The sequence below is a fragment of the Salminus brasiliensis genome, chromosome 1 (genome assembly GCF_030463535.1).
Source record: "Salminus brasiliensis chromosome 1, fSalBra1.hap2, whole genome shotgun sequence".
Taxonomy (NCBI): domain Eukaryota; kingdom Metazoa; phylum Chordata; class Actinopteri; order Characiformes; family Bryconidae; genus Salminus; species Salminus brasiliensis.
Genome location: NC_132878.1, coordinates 52,003,178 through 52,020,234, shown reverse-complemented (window position 1 = coordinate 52,020,234; position 17,057 = coordinate 52,003,178). Strand labels below are relative to the sequence as shown.

Genomic DNA, 17,057 nt, shown 5'->3' with positions numbered 1-17,057 from the left:
ACTAGGCCCTTTATTCCAAAAATCCTCAGCAGTATCTAAATGTCAACCCTAATTGTTGATGGAAGATTGGAGACTAACTATATGTTGCCATGCACAATTTGTGTCAGAGTTTAGCTTAAAGGAGTCCGTCAATGTGTCTGACCACAGAACTGCACATCTGGATATATTTAACAAATGGTGAGATACATGAAGAATTAGTTGATCTATTTGTCAAGGTAAAATACCATAGACCTTGTTCTGATGAAAAAAAATGTCTTGGGAAGTGTATTCAGAGGACACACACACCAGTGGAAATGAAAATGTCCTATTTGGACATTATTGTGTTAAGCAGAACAAATCAAGGTGACAAACAAAACATTAAACTCATTAAACCTTTATTGACTTTCTCCTTGGAGGACCAGCTGGGCAGCTGAACCCTCACTGCACTTACGCAGGAATGATCAGAGTGTTTCTCCACCAAACTCTTCTCACACCGCTCTACATACACACCTCAGTAATCTATCACATTTTCATTAATGTGGTGCATATACAACCGCCCTGTGCGACAATTACACATGATTATGGTGCTCAACTCACATGAACATCTAATTTCTGTTTTATACAGTTACGGTTAATGTGGCATGGACATCACAATGTGTTGCACAGCGTCAGGGGAACTAAGAGAGGTGGATGGGAGCAGACAGGAACCTGTGCTCCGGGGCCCGTCCCTCTCCAGGCAGATCAGCAAGCACTAGCGACATTCACAAGACAACTGCAACACAGCAGAAACGTCAGCACATTACTAAATAAAGTCAGTGACATTGTATTATTATTATTATTATTACTATTTTATTAGATTAAATAAGAACAGATTAACTGTCTAGTCCTGAATTGACCTTTATCTACGCTCCGTAAATGCATCCTTTCTTGGCCGCTGTAATTGACCAATTCTGTTGCACATATTGTAATGTATGCATGGATGTCTGTCGTGTGATAGCTCATCAACAACATGTTAGACCTACGTCTATGACCCATGTCGTGTGTTCGACTGTATAGCATATAGGATTTAGAATTCCCTTATTTTTCTAGTTTTTATTGGCATGTATACAGTTTAAGTCCCATGAATAATCTTAAATGGAAAGGTAAGAGTTATAAAAGGGTCTAATTGAGGGTAATTAAGATCTAAAGGTTGATACAAACAGTTCAGGTGTTTGCTGTTACTCTGTCTGTATTAAATTGAATATATTCAATTTGCCTAAAATTAGCAATTAACATTAAAAAAGGCATTTAACAAAACAAAACAGACATACTATCAGAACCCTCAACAGTACAGGCATTTGCTTTAAAGCAATTGCAAATAAAGCCAGGGTGTCAGTGAGTATAGTTTCCTAAAGTATAAAAAAGGTGGGTTCCTGAAGGAACTCTGGCAGGGGCAGGTTTGGCAGACCCAAATCCACAACAGCACCAGAAGGTTTGGCAGATCACCATGCAACACTGTGCAACTGTGCACTGTTTACCGCTGGTCAAAGTATCCAAATTTTAGTTTCAACTGTTAAAATAAGAGCTGCTGGTTTGACAGATCGAGAAGCAGTCATTGCTAAGATGGCAAAATTAGACAATCAGACGTGCCTTTGTCATTCAGCACTGGCAGTGGACTACTGAGGTGTAGCTCAAATCTGTTTATTTACCTGTTGTGTCTCACTGGTAGAACTTTATCTCTGTGTCTACACAGTCAAAGAAAAGGTCTCCAAGCTCCTGGCCCTCCACCTCCCCCCTGAGCATGGCTTCAATCTCCTGCAGACACTGCGACTCCAAGAACCGCATAGTCTCCTGTAGAGAGGCTCCAGCATCCTGACTCACACAAACATAATTTAATAGTCATTCAACTTTTGTGCACAGTAATGATATAGGAGTCATGGGAGTCATTCAATATTTTCCCAAGAATTCTTGAATAGTTCTTGCGAAAGGTCCTAGCAAAAAATGTCAGATTTATGGTGTGTTTTTAAACAGCAGAATTGAATGAATAATGATGGGTCCCATTGTCCTTGTAAACTGAACAAATCCCAAACAGGACAACACTGGTGAATGTCAAAATCTTTGTGAAAACTGCATAGGTTTTTTTTTTCTTAAAAACGGTTGACAAATTCTATGATTCCACAGATCAAAATGACAAAAGATGGTTCTTATCACAATTGACAGGCTTCATCTAGGCTATAGGCCTACGTACAACCATTACTACAAGTTAGTACAAGTAGACATGCAGTATTATCCAGCTAAAACCATATCAGAATCAAATAAGCCCCCAAAATACTGTGGAACTCTTTTCTATTAACCTCACCGGACTTGCCTCCAGCGCTGCTTGGTGGGCTTTGTAAAGCTCATGCTTCCTGTCCACCTTGTTCTGGAATCGAGGCTGTGTTCTCACGGGATCGTCTGGGCCGTACTGTGGAGACATCACCAAAGTGACCGGGCTCATGCTCTCAGAGAAGATAAATGGCTTGAAAACAGACCTGCAGGTTTAGAAATGCTATGGTAAGACAGATTCATACACTAAATGCCATTCACTCCTCATGACGTTATTTATTGTGGATTTCTTAGCAATATGTATCATGTATCAATGATATCAATCCTGGAACCCAACCTCAAGCAATACGATGTCATTAACTACAAAGCACAACCACGCTACATTTCATAGATAAAATATACATAAGCTTTAAATACTTGTGCAAATAAATGTAATGATGGAGGCTGTCCTTTGTTTCAATGTAACAAGATACATTTCTTTGATATTTGCATCTACTAGATCTACGGGATCTTACAAAATCTCTACATAATTTGTAATAATACTAACTAGTGATTATTAGAAACATTTTTACATTAAGTGTCTCTTTGCAGGACCTACCTGGAAGGGTCAGGGGTGGCAGTGAAGAAGTGGATACAGGGCATGGTGGCGTCTCGGGGGAGGATGGACACCATACTACCTGTGGTGCGGAAACCCTCAGAATCCATGCAAATGCCGCTGGGCTTGTCCCTCAGGATGTTCATCATCACCTCTGCTGTCACCGAGCCTATAAACATACAATTTAGTCCATACACAGGATTAATATGCGTTGTCCACTACATGTTCAAATTTTAACTGCATTAAGATGCGCCTATTTCTGACATAGATGTGGACACAGAAGTTGCACACAGAGCTTTTTATAATCTTCACAGAAAAGGATTGCCATTAAAATTAGAAGCTCCAGAGCTGCTGCACATTAGCTTTGGATCCTCATGACCAATGCTGGCATCAGGTAGCGGGGTATAAAGCCCCCAGTATTGGGCCCTGAAGCAGAAGATCTGCTTTTGGAAGGAGTTTGTGATCATCCAAAATTAGTTCCCACAAATGATCTCACTAATGCTCCTGTATCTAATTGCAATCAAAGTCTCACAGCAATGTTCTAACATCTAGCGTAAAACCTTTTCTGAAATTGTTACAGCAGAAAAGGTGGGGCGGGGGGCAAATTCTCTTAAACTTGTGGACATTTTCTGGGACATTGATTACACCTAGACTTGGACTAAACTGTGGTGCCAATGGTAATTAACCATTGGACATTTTTTTTCTAGGCATAGTTCTCTTCTTGCGCTGTAAATTTGGTCCACAGTGCATCAGAATACAAGACTGCAATAGCAAACATCTTAACAGCAGGGGGCAGCACAGTTTCAGAACTGTACTGTTCACCCTTCCTGCATACAGTCGTTTGTAAACATATAAAAACGTTTTAACGCCAGATTCCCAACTGAGGCTTAACTATCATTCTGTTGCTACTTGAGCTTTTCACTTAGGCCTTTACAGGAGTACTATATCCCACTTAACACTCAGGATCTTACTTCAATGTTTCCAGATTCTGAGAGCAATTTATTGTCATTATGTACCATTATGAACTCCACAACATCTCACTCCACAAACAGCTCACTCACCATCATGCTCCTGAAGCAGGGCTGTGCCTCCCTTATAGCGCTGCTTGGCCAGCTCCATTCTGGCAGGGGGGTTGTCTGGGCTAAAGGCAGCAGTGAAGCTAAACTCTCCCTCCCCACTCCACCAGCCCTGAGACTGAGCCACACTGCGCAGCTCCGGGTGCTCAGCAGAGATCTCCGTGCCTATCGTCAGCTGGTTAGAGATGTTCTTGACTCCCTCTGACAGAGCAAAGATGCAGCATTAACTAGACATGGCTAAAACAGCATCATATGAAGCACTCATACTCACTGGCCACTGTATCAGGCACACCTACCTAGTTGTACTAGTATAGACGTAGTTTGGGCAAGACAAAGTTTTCTCAATCAGAGAATGATTTAGATTTAGGTTTTAGATATAAACTCAAGATGTGGCTTAAAGCAAACCAAATTTGCAATTATGTGTGTAATCATACCATTTCTTTTTTATTGAGTTGATGTCACTAGATCTTTAGTCTGTAATAGCCTGCCCAGAGACTACAGGTGAAAATGACTTTATCAGATAACTTTCAGGAAACTTTCAATCCAGCACTGACTGCAAAATGTTTTAAACCCGAGCAACACCATGCCAGCTTCATATTTGAAGTCTCTGCAGTGCTGATAATGATTCACCACTCAAATAATATCTGGTTAATAGACACCTCCTTCACTTCTTCTGAAAACCTCTTATGAGAGTCCTACACTCTTTCACAACACCAGTGACTGCATCAGCATCAGGATCAGACCTGTGATTTTCTGAGCGGCCCACAGTTTCCCAGCGGTCTCCAGGACCCAGGCCTCCTCACGGTCAGCGAGCAGGAATGTGTTGTGGTAGCTGAAGTGTTCCGGGTCCTCCCTGCAGGCCCCACCCTGACCATGCTGCTCTAGCAGGTCAGTGATCACGCTCAGGGCAGCCCACGCACTGTCTGCCCGTTCCAGAGCCAGCCTAAGCACACAGAGTACATCAAATTTATACACTGTTCACAACCTCCAAGCACAACATAACACCAGATAGAGTGTATATGCTGTCTAGGTCCTGCCAAACCACTGACAGTGCAACACTGGTGGCCTATTCATTGTTATACTTCGTCTAATCTCACAGAGATTCTGGATCAGTGGAGTTCAGAACAGTTGGTATTGTGTAATGGATAACACCCCTATTCTCTATATGGCAGACTGAGGTTCGATTCTCTACCAGGGCAATTACACCATGCTACACCAATAAAAGTCTTTGGGCAGGATGCATAGGATGTATATTTACCCACCTCTGCAATATTTAAGCATAATTGAGTGTCGTTGCCTGAAGCTCTGCAGAACTCACCGCACAAGATCCATGCCTAGCAGAGCTTCCTCTGGACTCACAGGCTCGCGGGTCCAGACTGCCTCATTCCCAATACACACCCCGTGTTCGTTAGCCCCCATCTCAGCTCCCCATAGCCAGGCAGGCCTGCTCAGCACCACTGCATTGGTGTGCTCTGCTTGTGGGATTGAAATGTACGTGCACTGGAAAGAACAAAGAAAATATGCTTTTCTGTAGAAACAGAAACACTGTTTCAGAAACACTGTTTCACAGAAACACTGCAGCCAGTGTGATTTCGGTTCTTTCAGTAAGTTTAGTGGAACAACCGTCAGTGCTAATTACCTGTATGATAGAAAAGCATCAAATCAGAGTATACTGGGGAAAAAAACACTCTACAGGTTCACTATTTACAGATTGATTATCTCACTCTTCTAGTGTCCAGTGGCCAACAGGCTTCAATTTTTAACCTAGTCCAGCAACACACTTTTGTTTACGAGTAAAAGTACAAAGGGCAAGTATGGGGAAGTTAATACATAAACCCAATTTTGCAAAACCATTGACTACGCCATAGCACAGCAAAGCATATCAGCAAAGCATACAGACCATGAAGTGGCCATATATTCAGCAAAATTGTATATATTGGAGCAATGCTATTTCTTAACCAATTCAGAGATTCTTCACACTCATACAGCTCTATTACAAACATGGTTTTCAGTAGAACCAAAAGATGGTTCTTCTATGGCACTGCTAAAAAAATAAATAAAATAAAATAAAATAAAATAACCAATTGCAGAATCTGCATCTACAAGAAAGTAGGTAAAAGTGGACCACTCACCTCCACTGTGGCTCCAGGGCCATGTGAGGCAGCAGGGTAGTAAACCACTTCCTGCACCTCATCCCTTGGTCTGTCTGAATTCTTACCAAATATCACATGATCATATTTAGATCCCGGCGGCAGAGACACAAAACAGTCACATGACTGGGGTGGTTCAGCCATCCTGAAATAAATAAATCAATAATATGAGCAGAAAATTCTACAAAGATAAACCGCAGGCTCTAAAACATCCAACAGCCTTTATAGCTTACCTCCACCCTAATGTAATGTAAAGATGAAGGTCTTTAGAAGCACCTGGATAGTAAAGGGGGATCTTCTGAATTGGTAATTCTATGCATAATTAAAAGATTAATGAGTAGACAGGTCATTCATTCAGAGTGTTTGGATGTGAAATGCTTTCTACAGAAATGTATTACAGTTATACACAGTTAGAATTACAAAATTAGGATGGATATACATATACAATGGATATACAAAACCATGCCTGATTTGGAAAGAACTCCTTCTATCAGCTCCTCTTACCATAAAGGACTGTAGTCCATCTGTTTCTCTACATACATACGTAGGGGAGGGCATTGAGTGGACACAGTGTTTAAACACTCCAGCAGCACTGCTGTGTCTGATCCACCCATACCAGCACAACACACACTAACACACCACCACCACCACCACCATGTCAGTCAGTGTCACTGTAGTGCTGAGATCGACTCACCACCACAACAGTATGTAGAGAAACAGATGGACTATAGTCTGCCATTGTAGAACTACAGAGTGCTGCTATACGGAGAGTGGAGCTGACAGAAAGGACAGTGGGTGTAGAAGCCAGGAGGTGGTGTTTAATGTTATGTCATGTAAGATGGGAATGTGTCTACATCTTCATTCTTTTTAATTGTGCAGAAAATGACCAAATCTGAGGAATTTTAATTTAATATCCAGAAATGTTTGATTAAGGGAGGAAACCTCTCAAACAGACCCCCTGCAGTGCACTCTGCGTGCCATCTGTGCAGGACTGATCTCCAGGGAGGAGGGCTGGGTGTCCTTGGTGTAGAAGCTAAGCCTGGTTCGAGCTTGCTATTTACAAACCTCTGCCAGGAAACCTTTTACAACACAAAAATCCCATACTTATTCCAAGGCAGGGCTAACATGATAGCCAGTAGGAGTTCCTTACAGTCAGCCATTCATTCACTCTACCTCGCCTTTCAAATACACTTTATGGACAAAAGTATTGGGACACTTGCTCATATATCATTTCTTCTGAAATCAAGGGTATTAAAAAGGAGTTCATCCTGCTTTGGTTGGAGTAAATGTCTCTGCCATCCAGGGGAGAAGGCTTTCTACTAGATTTTGAAGGAGCATTGCTGTGAGGACTTGAGTGCGTTCAGCGACAAGAGCGTTGGATGACCACCACCCCACCTCATCATCCCCAATTCCCCAACTCATCCTGAAAGTACTGGATGGAGCACCATCCATCCATCCATCCATCCATCCATCCCGTGCTTTCACTGCTCCGCAGCTCAAAGCTGGGGTGGGGCTTTATACCCCTCTAGCCCACGCCTAGCATTAGGCAGCATGGTACCAATAATAGGTTCATGTTTATCTATTATCTAAATATTACATTATTAGCACTACTTCTCAACAGTTACTAGACAAGCTGTGTGTGTGTGTGTGCATTTGCACATCTGTGTCAGCAAAGGTTGCACCTTAAAGTAGCTGAATGCATTCATTAGAAGGTGTGTCCACAAACATTTGGACATACAGCTAGTGTATATTTCTCGTGTTGTTGCACTCCGACTGTTTAGATTTATTTACATATTATTTTATTCGCATTAATGTGATAAGAAATGTATCAAATATCATTAGAGGCGAAAAATATGAATTAATAAAAAAAGAATAGTCCAGTATTATTATGAAACTCTTTAGAAGAGTGATGACTAGAGAAGATCACTCACTGCTTGTAGCGACAAACGGACTAATGGCTAATCTCTCCTCAGAGGAGTCCGCCGTGCAGGGCACCGTTCGTCTACTAGATGTCTCGAGATGTTCTCAGCTCATGTTTACACGCTGTAATAAGGTCGGAAAGCCGTGTTTAACACCGTGTTTAATTAAACCGAACAGTTAGCTATCAAATTAGCTCGGAGTGCCGTTCAGCACTCACAGGGCTGTGTTCGCCGCACGGAGATTAGGCAGCAGCCTTAACGTTAAATCTCGCTCAGTGTTAAGAGTGAGACAGACAGACAGACAGGCAGGCAGACAGACAGACAGACAAACAGACAGACAGGCTGCGGCTTAGCGCTTCACCTTAACGCCTCCATTTCCCCTCACACACACGGCCCTCTGTTGGATGTCAGAACCAAACGAGCCCCCTGTTGAAGACACACAGCTAGCTAGCCCCCCAGAGCCGAATGAAGAGTCTGACAGAATCGCAGACAGCTCTCTGTGACAGTGTGCAGACGGCCTGGCTCTCTAGCGGCGGATGACACTGCCTGCGTTACAGTGCTGCAGACAATGACACGCGCATGCCGCGCACGTGCACGACCCCCGCTCGTTTCTGGCTCTGTCACAGCAATTTACCGGCACACAAATCTGCATGGATTTCATACAGTTATTACCTTTCTCAAGCTCCAGATCCGGCAGCAAGCCTGTGGAAGGCAGGGCTCTGACTGCGAACCTGCTAGGAGAAACGTTGTCAAAATAAAAGTCGCCTAACTCGATTTCATGGCTGCATGAGATGTGGTTTAATAGCACGGTGAGTGGGGAAATCAGGCAGTGTTTAATAGTTACTGGTATACGAATGAACTTTTTTGAACACTTTTTTGTTAATAATAAATAAATAAATAAATACAATAACGATAATCGTAGAGTTTTCTAGAACCACCACTAACTGCTGCTGCTCCTTTGAGAGCATATCAGAGGGACCATGACATCACACTAAACGTCATTAAGATACATATCGTCACATCAATGTGAATCTGGCAGGTGGTCTTTACGGCATATGAGAATTTCGTGAATAATGGAGCAATAGAAAAATTCCAAACTTACGTGGAATAAATTATTTTTACATTGAATTCCATTGAAGTTTTTTTGTTTTTGTTTTTTGATCTTATTTCAGAAATACATGTATATGATATAGAATAAATATATAATATATTATAATATATTTTTGGTGTGACGATCAACGATGTGTTGATTTTTTTGCATTGTTCAGATCTTAATTCAACTTTGCACGAAAACACTGGGAAGAGCACCAGCCAAAAAAAAAACAACCAAAAAAAAAAACATGCAACTTTTGTTTTTTGTTTTTTTCATTGTGGCTTCATATAGACTTGGTGATTAATAGTATATAAAATGCTTAAATTAAAACAAATAACAATAAACAAAAAATCAGATGCTTAAAAGAACGAAGAGAAGTAATCACCTGGATCCAATACCAGATTATGAAATCAGAATTTACCATAAAAATGAACATGAGTTTGGATGCTGATGGACAGAACAGTCATCATACTTTATCGTGTCATTTCTGCTTTAATTCGCTGCCTTTCCCGTTTTTAACTTTTGTTTTACATTTTACTCAGTATTCCCAATACTGATGGCTGTATCATTTCTGTTAACAGAATAAACCTGAAAACACATCGCAGACCAGTTACATGTAAGGAAGCAAAAAACTCTTATCTCCCCGTCGGGGAATCGAACCCCGGTCTTCCGCGTGACAGGCGGAGATACTGTCCACTATACTAACGAGGAGGACGACCCTTAACCCTTCTCCACCCCGTCTACTCACCTTCCACCACAACACGCACGTGCAAACGACAGAGACAGATCTCCGTGCACCAGCACTCTCGACAGATCCCCACAACTTCACACCGATCATCAGTCTGATAGAGAGAGATCAGACCCCTGATCTGATCCTAAACCTGATCCACACACATATCTAATGTTGTGAAATCCTCTCAGTAGCTGATCACACACACACACACACGTATCTACTCTCTCAGCACTGCAGCTCTCCTTTCACACACACGTCAGTCTCCCTCATTTCAGCAGCAGCAGCAGCATCAGGGCATCAACACTGACTCTCCCAGTGCTCCTTATAGGTGGATCTGAGCTGTAATACCCGGATGAAGGAGATTCCTCCAGCATGGCTCACACTGCCTGTGATCTCGCTACTGCTCACCGACTAAACACAGCAGCACTGCCTACAGCACTGACCACGACCTTCAGAGAAACCGCAGAAGCTCCCAGCTCCTCCTGTTCTCCCTGTCTGATGATCCCACTCTTATTTTAGTACCAGTTCAGGAACCCCGCCTTTCAGCAGGGCATCAAAAAATTAGTTGATACTCATAATGTTCCTCCCCACGGAAATCTTTAGTAAAAGGCGAAAGATTTATACGATCTGAAGAGAAACAAGAGTGTACTGAAGACCACCTCGCTCAATCACCACCCCACCAACACACCACACACCTCCACTGCATGGTGACCAGACCACCAGGACCACCAGCACCAGAGTACCTCAATAAAAACTACACATCAGGTCGAAATGCAGCTCTGTGCTCCTCTGTTCTCTCATTTGATCACTAAACTACGATAAACTACTTCGTTAAATAGGAAAGTGGAGGAGTTGGAGACCTGCAGTGCATCATGGGTAACACAGCTCCGTCCTTCCATTGGCTGATTCTGACCCTTACACCTTCTCCAGCCCGGCTTCTCACCTCCTAGCACAACACGCACGTGCAAAAGCCAGATCCGCACAACTTCACACCGATCATCAGTCTGATAGAGAGAGATCAGACCCCTGATCTGATCCACACACATATCTAATGTTGTGAAATCCTCTCAGTAGCTGATCACACACACACGGTTTCATAGCTCTACATGTAAAGCTTAAAAACTCTTATCTCCCCGTCGGGGAATCGAACCCCGGTCTTCCGCGTGACAGGCGGAGATACTGTCCACTATACTAACGAGGAAGGCTGTACTGCCCTCGTCTCCACCCCCTCAACTCACCTTCTACCACAACACCCACTCCCTCTCGATATTGATCTGACACTTTATTGATCTGCATTGATCTACATGTTATTTCTCTACAGCAGCAGGTTGTTAGAATAATCAATCACCTGTGTTTAATTACTGACTAAATTTTACAGGTTTTTTTGTATTTCTGTAACATTTACTTTAAAATATGAATAAAAAACTAAATCATTTTCACTCTTTCTAATGAGTGAATTCTGTTACTTTAGGAAGTCATTTAAAAAACATGGGTTTGAGGTGTTGAGCCTTGTCTGAACTGTGCTCTCAGGAGTGATGGAGCTCCATCCACTACATTTGGGATGAGTCGGAGTGGAGGAGTGTTATCTAAAACTAATCCTCCAACATCAGTACCTGACCTCACCAATACCTGTGTGGTCAAACACAATCAAATCCTCACAGCAACTTTCCAGAATCGAGTGTAAAGTCAAGTCAGATTTATTTGTATAGCGCTGTTGTTGTGACAAAGCAGCTTTACACAATCAGTAATTAGCAAAAGAAAAAAAAGAAAAATCAACAACATAAAACAATCTAAGACTACCAGCGAGCAGCCAACGGCGACAGTGGCAAGGAAAGTCTCCCTGCTGGTCGACTGGTAGGTAGAGGGGACCTCAGCGGGCAGTCTTCCAGCAGGTCGGGCTGGGTGACCATTTACTCGGAGGAGGAATGTATTTATAGAGAGCAGAGAATACTGAGCAGTATCAAAGTGCGTCTGACGACTCCGGCAGGTATGACTATAACAGCCTAATTGAAAGGAGAGAGCCAGAAGGTAACACAGACACGGGAGCACCCTGAAATGCTAGCGTCCACCTGCTCCACCGTCCACAAACCTGAGTGATGGCGTGCAAGGAGCGAGACGACAGATCCAGCATCTCAGTATTCTACAATTCCCTTTGTCCGTAAACCCCTGTACCTACAACCTTTATCTAAAGGAAACATTACTTACCAAAAGCTAAACTAAACAGATGAGTTTTTAGCCTAGATTCACAGATTGAGACTGTGTACCATGTTAAGCCCTTTAGTATAAAAATACACCAATACTTGACACTGGGGTCTCTCTGGACAAACAGAGTGATAAGAACCCCCAGCATGCAGAGGACTTTACGAGTGAGGTGGGTGCTGTGTATGTCATGGAGGGAGGGGAAAGAGGTACTAAACATCTTTTCAGCTGCTGAAGTGTTGAAGGGTCTTGCGGCAGGACACGCTGCAGGCGCTGTGCCACACAGTGATGCAGCTGGTCAGGATGCTCTGGATGGCACCTCTGTAGAAAGTGCCCATGATGGGGGATGGGGCCTTTTCCTGAAGTAAAAGCTCAACATGCTATGTGTGGCATGGACACTGCCTATTCCTCAGCAAACACCATCAGAACAGTGAAACATGGGGGTGGGAGCATTATGACAATGCATAGCAAAAAGTTGCTTCAACCAACTGTTTGTTGAGTTGCAACCTCGAGTCATTATACAAAAAGGTGTAGCACTCTATACCGTAGACAAGCTTCTTTATTTCATTCCAAATATGGCATTTCAGCCCTGCTCCAGAGCCTTCATCAGAACATCAGATCAAATGACTTCAGTACTCCAAAAGCCATTTACCTGAAGCAGCTCCCTGTTGGAACAGTTCCTCTCATGGTCAGCAGGGGTCAGTCAGCTCAGCAGTTATCCCCCTCCACAAAAAAGCCTCTGTGTCTCCCCGTCGGGGAATCGAACCCCGGTCTTCCGCGTGACAGGCGGAGATACTGTCCACTATACTAACGAGGAGGACGACCCTTAACCCTTCTCCACCCCGTCTACTCACCTTCCACCACAACACGCACGTGCAAACGACAGATCCGTGCACCAGCACTCTCGATAGATCCCCACAACTTCACACCGATCATCAGTCTGATAGAGAGAGATCAGACCCCTGATCTGATCCTAAACCTGATCCACACACATATCTAATGTTGTGAAATCCTCTCAGTAGCTGATCACACACACACGGTTTCATAGCTCTACATGTAAAGCTTAAAAACTCTTATCTCCCCGTCGGGGAATCGAACCCCGGTCTTCCGCGTGACAGGCGGAGATACTGTCCACTATACTAACGAGGAAGGCTGTACTGACCTCGTCTCCACCCCCTCAACTCACCTTCTACCACAACACCCACTCCCTCTCGATATTGATCTGACACTTTATTGATCTGCATTGATCTACATGTTATTTCTCTACAGCAGCAGGTTGTTAGAATAATCAATCACCTGTGTTTAATTACTGACTAAATTTTACAGGTTTTTTTTGTATTTCTGTAACATTTACTTTAAAATATGAATGAAAAACTAAATCATTTTCACTCTTTCTAATGAGTGAATTCTGTTACTTTAGGAAGTCATTTAAAAAACATGGGTTTGAGGTGTTGAGCCTTGTCTGAACTGTGCTCTCAGGAGTGATGGAGCTCCATCCACTACATTTGGGATGAGTCGGAGTGGAGGAGTGTTATCTAAAACTAATCCTCCAACATCAGTACCTGACCTCACCAATACCTGTGTGGTCAAACACAATCAAATCCTCACAGCAACTTTCCAGAATCGAGTGTAAAGTCAAGTCAGATTTATTTGTATAGCGCTGTTGTTGTGACAAAGCAGCTTTACACAATCAGTAATTAGCAAAAGAAAAAAAAGAAAAATCAACAACATAAAAAAATCTAAGACTACCAGCGAGCAGCCAACGGCGACAGTGGCAAGGAAAGTCTCCCTGCTGGTCGACTGGTAGGTAGAGGGGACCTCAGCGGGCAGTCTTCCAGCAGGTCGGGCTGGGTGACCATTTACTCGGAGGAGGAATGTATTTATAGAGAGCAGAGAATACTGAGCAGTATCAAAGTGCGTCTGACGACTCCGGCAGGTATGACTATAACAGCCTAATTGAAAGGAGAGAGCCAGAAGGTAACACAGACACGGGAGCACCCTGAAATGCTAGCGTCCACCTGCTCCACCGTCCACAAACCTGAGTGATGGCGTGCAAGGAGCGAGACGACAGATCCAGCATCTCAGTATTCTACAATTCCCTTTGTCCGTAAACCCCTGTACCTACAACCTTTATCTAAAGGAAACATTACTTACCAAAAGCTAAACTAAACAGATGAGTTTTTAGCCTAGATTCACAGATTGAGACTGTGTACCATGTTACGCCCTTTAGCATAAAAATACACCAATACTTGACACTGGGGTCTCTCTGGACAAACAGAGTGATAAGAACCCCCAGCATGCAGAGGACTTTACGAGTGAGGTGGGTGCTGTGTATGTCATGGAGGGAGGGGAAAGAGGTACTAAACATCTTTTCAGCTGCTGAAGTGTTGAAGGGTCTTGAGGCAGGACATGCTGCAGGCGCTGTGCCACACAGTGATGCAGCTGGTCAGGATGCTCTGGATGGCACCTCTGTAGAAAGTGCCCATGATGGGGGATGGGGCCTTTTCCTGAAGTAAAAGCTCAACATGCTATGTGTGGCATGGACACTGCCTATTCCTCAGCAAACACCATCAGAACAGTGAAACATGGGGGTGGGAGCATTATGACAATGCATAGCAAAAAGTTGCTTCAACCAACTGTTTGTTGAGGTGCAACCTCGAGTCATTATACAAAAAGGTGTAGCACTCTATACCGTAGACAAGCTTCTTTATTTCATTCCAAATATGGCATTTCAGCCCTGCTCCAGAGCCTTCATCAGAACATCAGATCAAATGACTTCAGTACTCCAAAAGCCATTTACCTGAAGCAGCTCCCTGTTGGAACAGTTCCTCTCATGGTCAGCAGGGGTCAGTCAGCTCAGCAGTTATCCCCCTCCACAAAAAAGCCTCTGTGTCTCCCCGTCGGGGAATCGAACCCCGGTCTTCCGCGTGACAGGCGGAGATACTGTCCACTATACTAACGAGGAGGACGACCCTTAACCCTTCTCCACCCCGTCTACTCACCTTCCACCACAACACGCACGTGCAAACGACAGATCCGTGCACCAGCACTCTCGATAGATCCCCACAACTTCACACCGATCATCAGTCTGATAGAGAGAGATCAGACCCCTGATCTGATCCTAAACCTGATCCACACACATATCTAATGTTGTGAAATCCTCTCAGTAGCTGATCACACACACACGGTTTCATAGCTCTACATGTAAAGCTTAAAAACTCTTATCTCCCCGTCGGGGAATCGAACCCCGGTCTTCCGCGTGACAGGCGGAGATACTGTCCACTATACTAACGAGGAAGGCTGTACTGCCCTCATCTCCACCCCCTCAACTCACCTTCTACCACAACACCCACTCCCTCTCGATATTGATCTGACACTTTATTCATCTGCATTGATCTACATGTTATTTCTCTACAGCAGCAGGTTGTTAGAATAATCAATCACCTGTGTTTAATTACTGACTAAATTTTACAGGTTTTTTTTGTATTTCTGTAACATTTACTTTAAAATATGAATAAAAAACTAAATCATTTTCACTCTTTCTAATGAGTGAATTCTGTTACTTTAGGAAGTCATTTAAAAAACATGGGTTTGAGGTGTTGAGCCTTGTCTGAACTGTGCTCTCAGGAGTGATGGAGCTCCATCCACTACATTTGGGATGAGTCGGAGTGGAGGAGTGTTATCTAAAACTAATCCTCCAACATCAGTACCTGACCTCACCAATACCTGTGTGGTCAAACACAATCAAATCCTCACAGCAACTTTCCAGAATCGAGTGTAAAGTCAAGTCAGATTTATTTGTATAGCGCTGTTGTTGTGACAAAGCAGCTTTACACAATCAGTAATTAGCAAAAGAAAAAAAAGAAAAATCAACAACATAAAAAAATCTAAGACTACCAGCGAGCAGCCAACGGCAACAGTGGCAAGGAAAGTCTCCCTGCTGGTCGACTGGTAGGTAGAGGGGACCTCAGCGGGCAGTCTTCCAGCAGGTCGGGCTGGGTGACCATTTACTCGGAGGAGGAATGTATTTATAGAGAGCAGAGAATATTGAGCAGTATCAAAGTGCGTCTGACGACTCCGGCAGGTATGACTATAACAGCCTAATTGAAAGGAGAGAGCCAGAAGGTAACACAGACACGGGAGCACCCTGAAATGCTAGCGTCCACCTGCTCCACCGTCCACAAACCAGAGTGATGGCGTGCAAGGAGCGAGACGACAAATCCAGCATCTCAGTATTCTACAATTCCCTTTGTCCGTAAACCCCTGTACCTACAACCTTTATCTAAAGGAAACATTACTTACCAAAAGCTAAACTAAACAGATGAGTTTTTAGCCTAGATTCACAGATTGAGACTGTGTACCATGTTACGCCCTTTAGTATAAAAATACACCAATACTTGACACTGGGGTCTCTCTGGACAAACAGAGTGATAAGAACCCCCAGCATGCAGAGGACGTTACGAGTGAGGTGGGTGCTGTGTATGTCATGGAGGGAGGGGAAAGAGGTACTAAACATCTTTTCAGCTGCTGAAGTGTTGAAGGGTCTTGCGGCAGGACACGCTGCAGGCGCTGTGCCACACAGTGATGCAGCTGGTCAGGATGCTCTGGATGGCACCTCTGTAGAAAGTGCCCATGATGGGGGATGGGGCCTTTTCCTGAAGTAAAAGCTCAACATGCTATGTGTGGCATGGACACTGCCTATTCCTCAGCAAACACCATCAGAACAGTGAAACATGGGGGTGGGAGCATTATGACAATGCATAGCAAAAAGTTGCTTCAACCAACTGTTTGTTGAGGTGCAACCTCGAGTCATTATACAAAAAGGTGTAGCACTCTATACCGTAGACAAGCTTCTTTATTTCATTCCAAATATGGCATTTCAGCCCTGCTCCAGAGCCTTCATCAGAACATCAGATCAAATGACTTCAGTACTCCAAAAGCCATTTACCTGAAGCAGCTCCCTGTTGGAACAGTTCCTCTCATGGTCAGCAGGGGTCAGTCAGCTCAGC

General features: G+C 43.6%; 1 protein-coding gene and 7 non-coding genes across 10 annotated transcripts; all 8 read right to left on the bottom strand.

The window, feature by feature from the left end:
- Positions 1-357: 357 nt before the first annotated feature.
- Positions 358-8,754, bottom strand: scrn2 (secernin 2). 3 transcript variants are annotated; one of them, XM_072696122.1, is made up of 9 exons: positions 8,696-8,754; positions 6,087-6,249; positions 5,273-5,454; positions 4,698-4,897; positions 3,940-4,155; positions 2,882-3,047; positions 2,318-2,489; positions 1,668-1,830; positions 358-751 (listed from the first exon to the last, which is right to left on the bottom strand). In XM_072696122.1, exons 2-8 carry the CDS (start codon positions 6,246-6,248, stop codon positions 1,678-1,680), a joined length of 1,251 nt encoding a protein of 416 aa, XP_072552223.1. In that variant the 5' UTR covers position 6,249; positions 8,696-8,754; the 3' UTR covers positions 358-751; positions 1,668-1,677. The 3 variants fall into 3 exon arrangements, with proteins under 3 accessions (XP_072552223.1, XP_072552214.1, XP_072552204.1); XM_072696113.1 differs by lacking the exon at positions 8,696-8,754 and adding an exon at positions 8,385-8,537 and having other exon boundaries at positions 2,327-2,489; XM_072696103.1 differs by lacking the exon at positions 8,696-8,754 and adding an exon at positions 8,385-8,534.
- Positions 8,755-9,755: 1,001 nt separating this feature from the next.
- Positions 9,756-9,827, bottom strand: trnad-guc (transfer RNA aspartic acid (anticodon GUC)). The gene has a single exon. It is a non-coding gene; the product is annotated as a tRNA-Asp (tRNA).
- Positions 9,828-10,381: 554 nt separating this feature from the next.
- LOC140538340 (U5 spliceosomal RNA) lies at positions 10,382-10,496 on the bottom strand. Its single transcript, XR_011977741.1, has one exon. It is a non-coding gene; the product is annotated as a U5 spliceosomal RNA (small nuclear RNA).
- Positions 10,497-10,978: 482 nt separating this feature from the next.
- On the bottom strand, positions 10,979-11,050 carry trnad-guc (transfer RNA aspartic acid (anticodon GUC)). Its single transcript has one exon. It is a non-coding gene; the product is annotated as a tRNA-Asp (tRNA).
- A 1,743-nt stretch (positions 11,051-12,793) lies between these two features.
- On the bottom strand, positions 12,794-12,865 carry trnad-guc (transfer RNA aspartic acid (anticodon GUC)). The gene has a single exon. It is a non-coding gene; the product is annotated as a tRNA-Asp (tRNA).
- A 260-nt stretch (positions 12,866-13,125) lies between these two features.
- Positions 13,126-13,197, bottom strand: trnad-guc (transfer RNA aspartic acid (anticodon GUC)). The gene has a single exon. It is a non-coding gene; the product is annotated as a tRNA-Asp (tRNA).
- A 1,744-nt stretch (positions 13,198-14,941) lies between these two features.
- trnad-guc (transfer RNA aspartic acid (anticodon GUC)) lies at positions 14,942-15,013 on the bottom strand. Its single transcript has one exon. It is a non-coding gene; the product is annotated as a tRNA-Asp (tRNA).
- A 260-nt stretch (positions 15,014-15,273) lies between these two features.
- Positions 15,274-15,345, bottom strand: trnad-guc (transfer RNA aspartic acid (anticodon GUC)). Its single transcript has one exon. It is a non-coding gene; the product is annotated as a tRNA-Asp (tRNA).
- Positions 15,346-17,057: the final 1,712 nt, after the last annotated feature.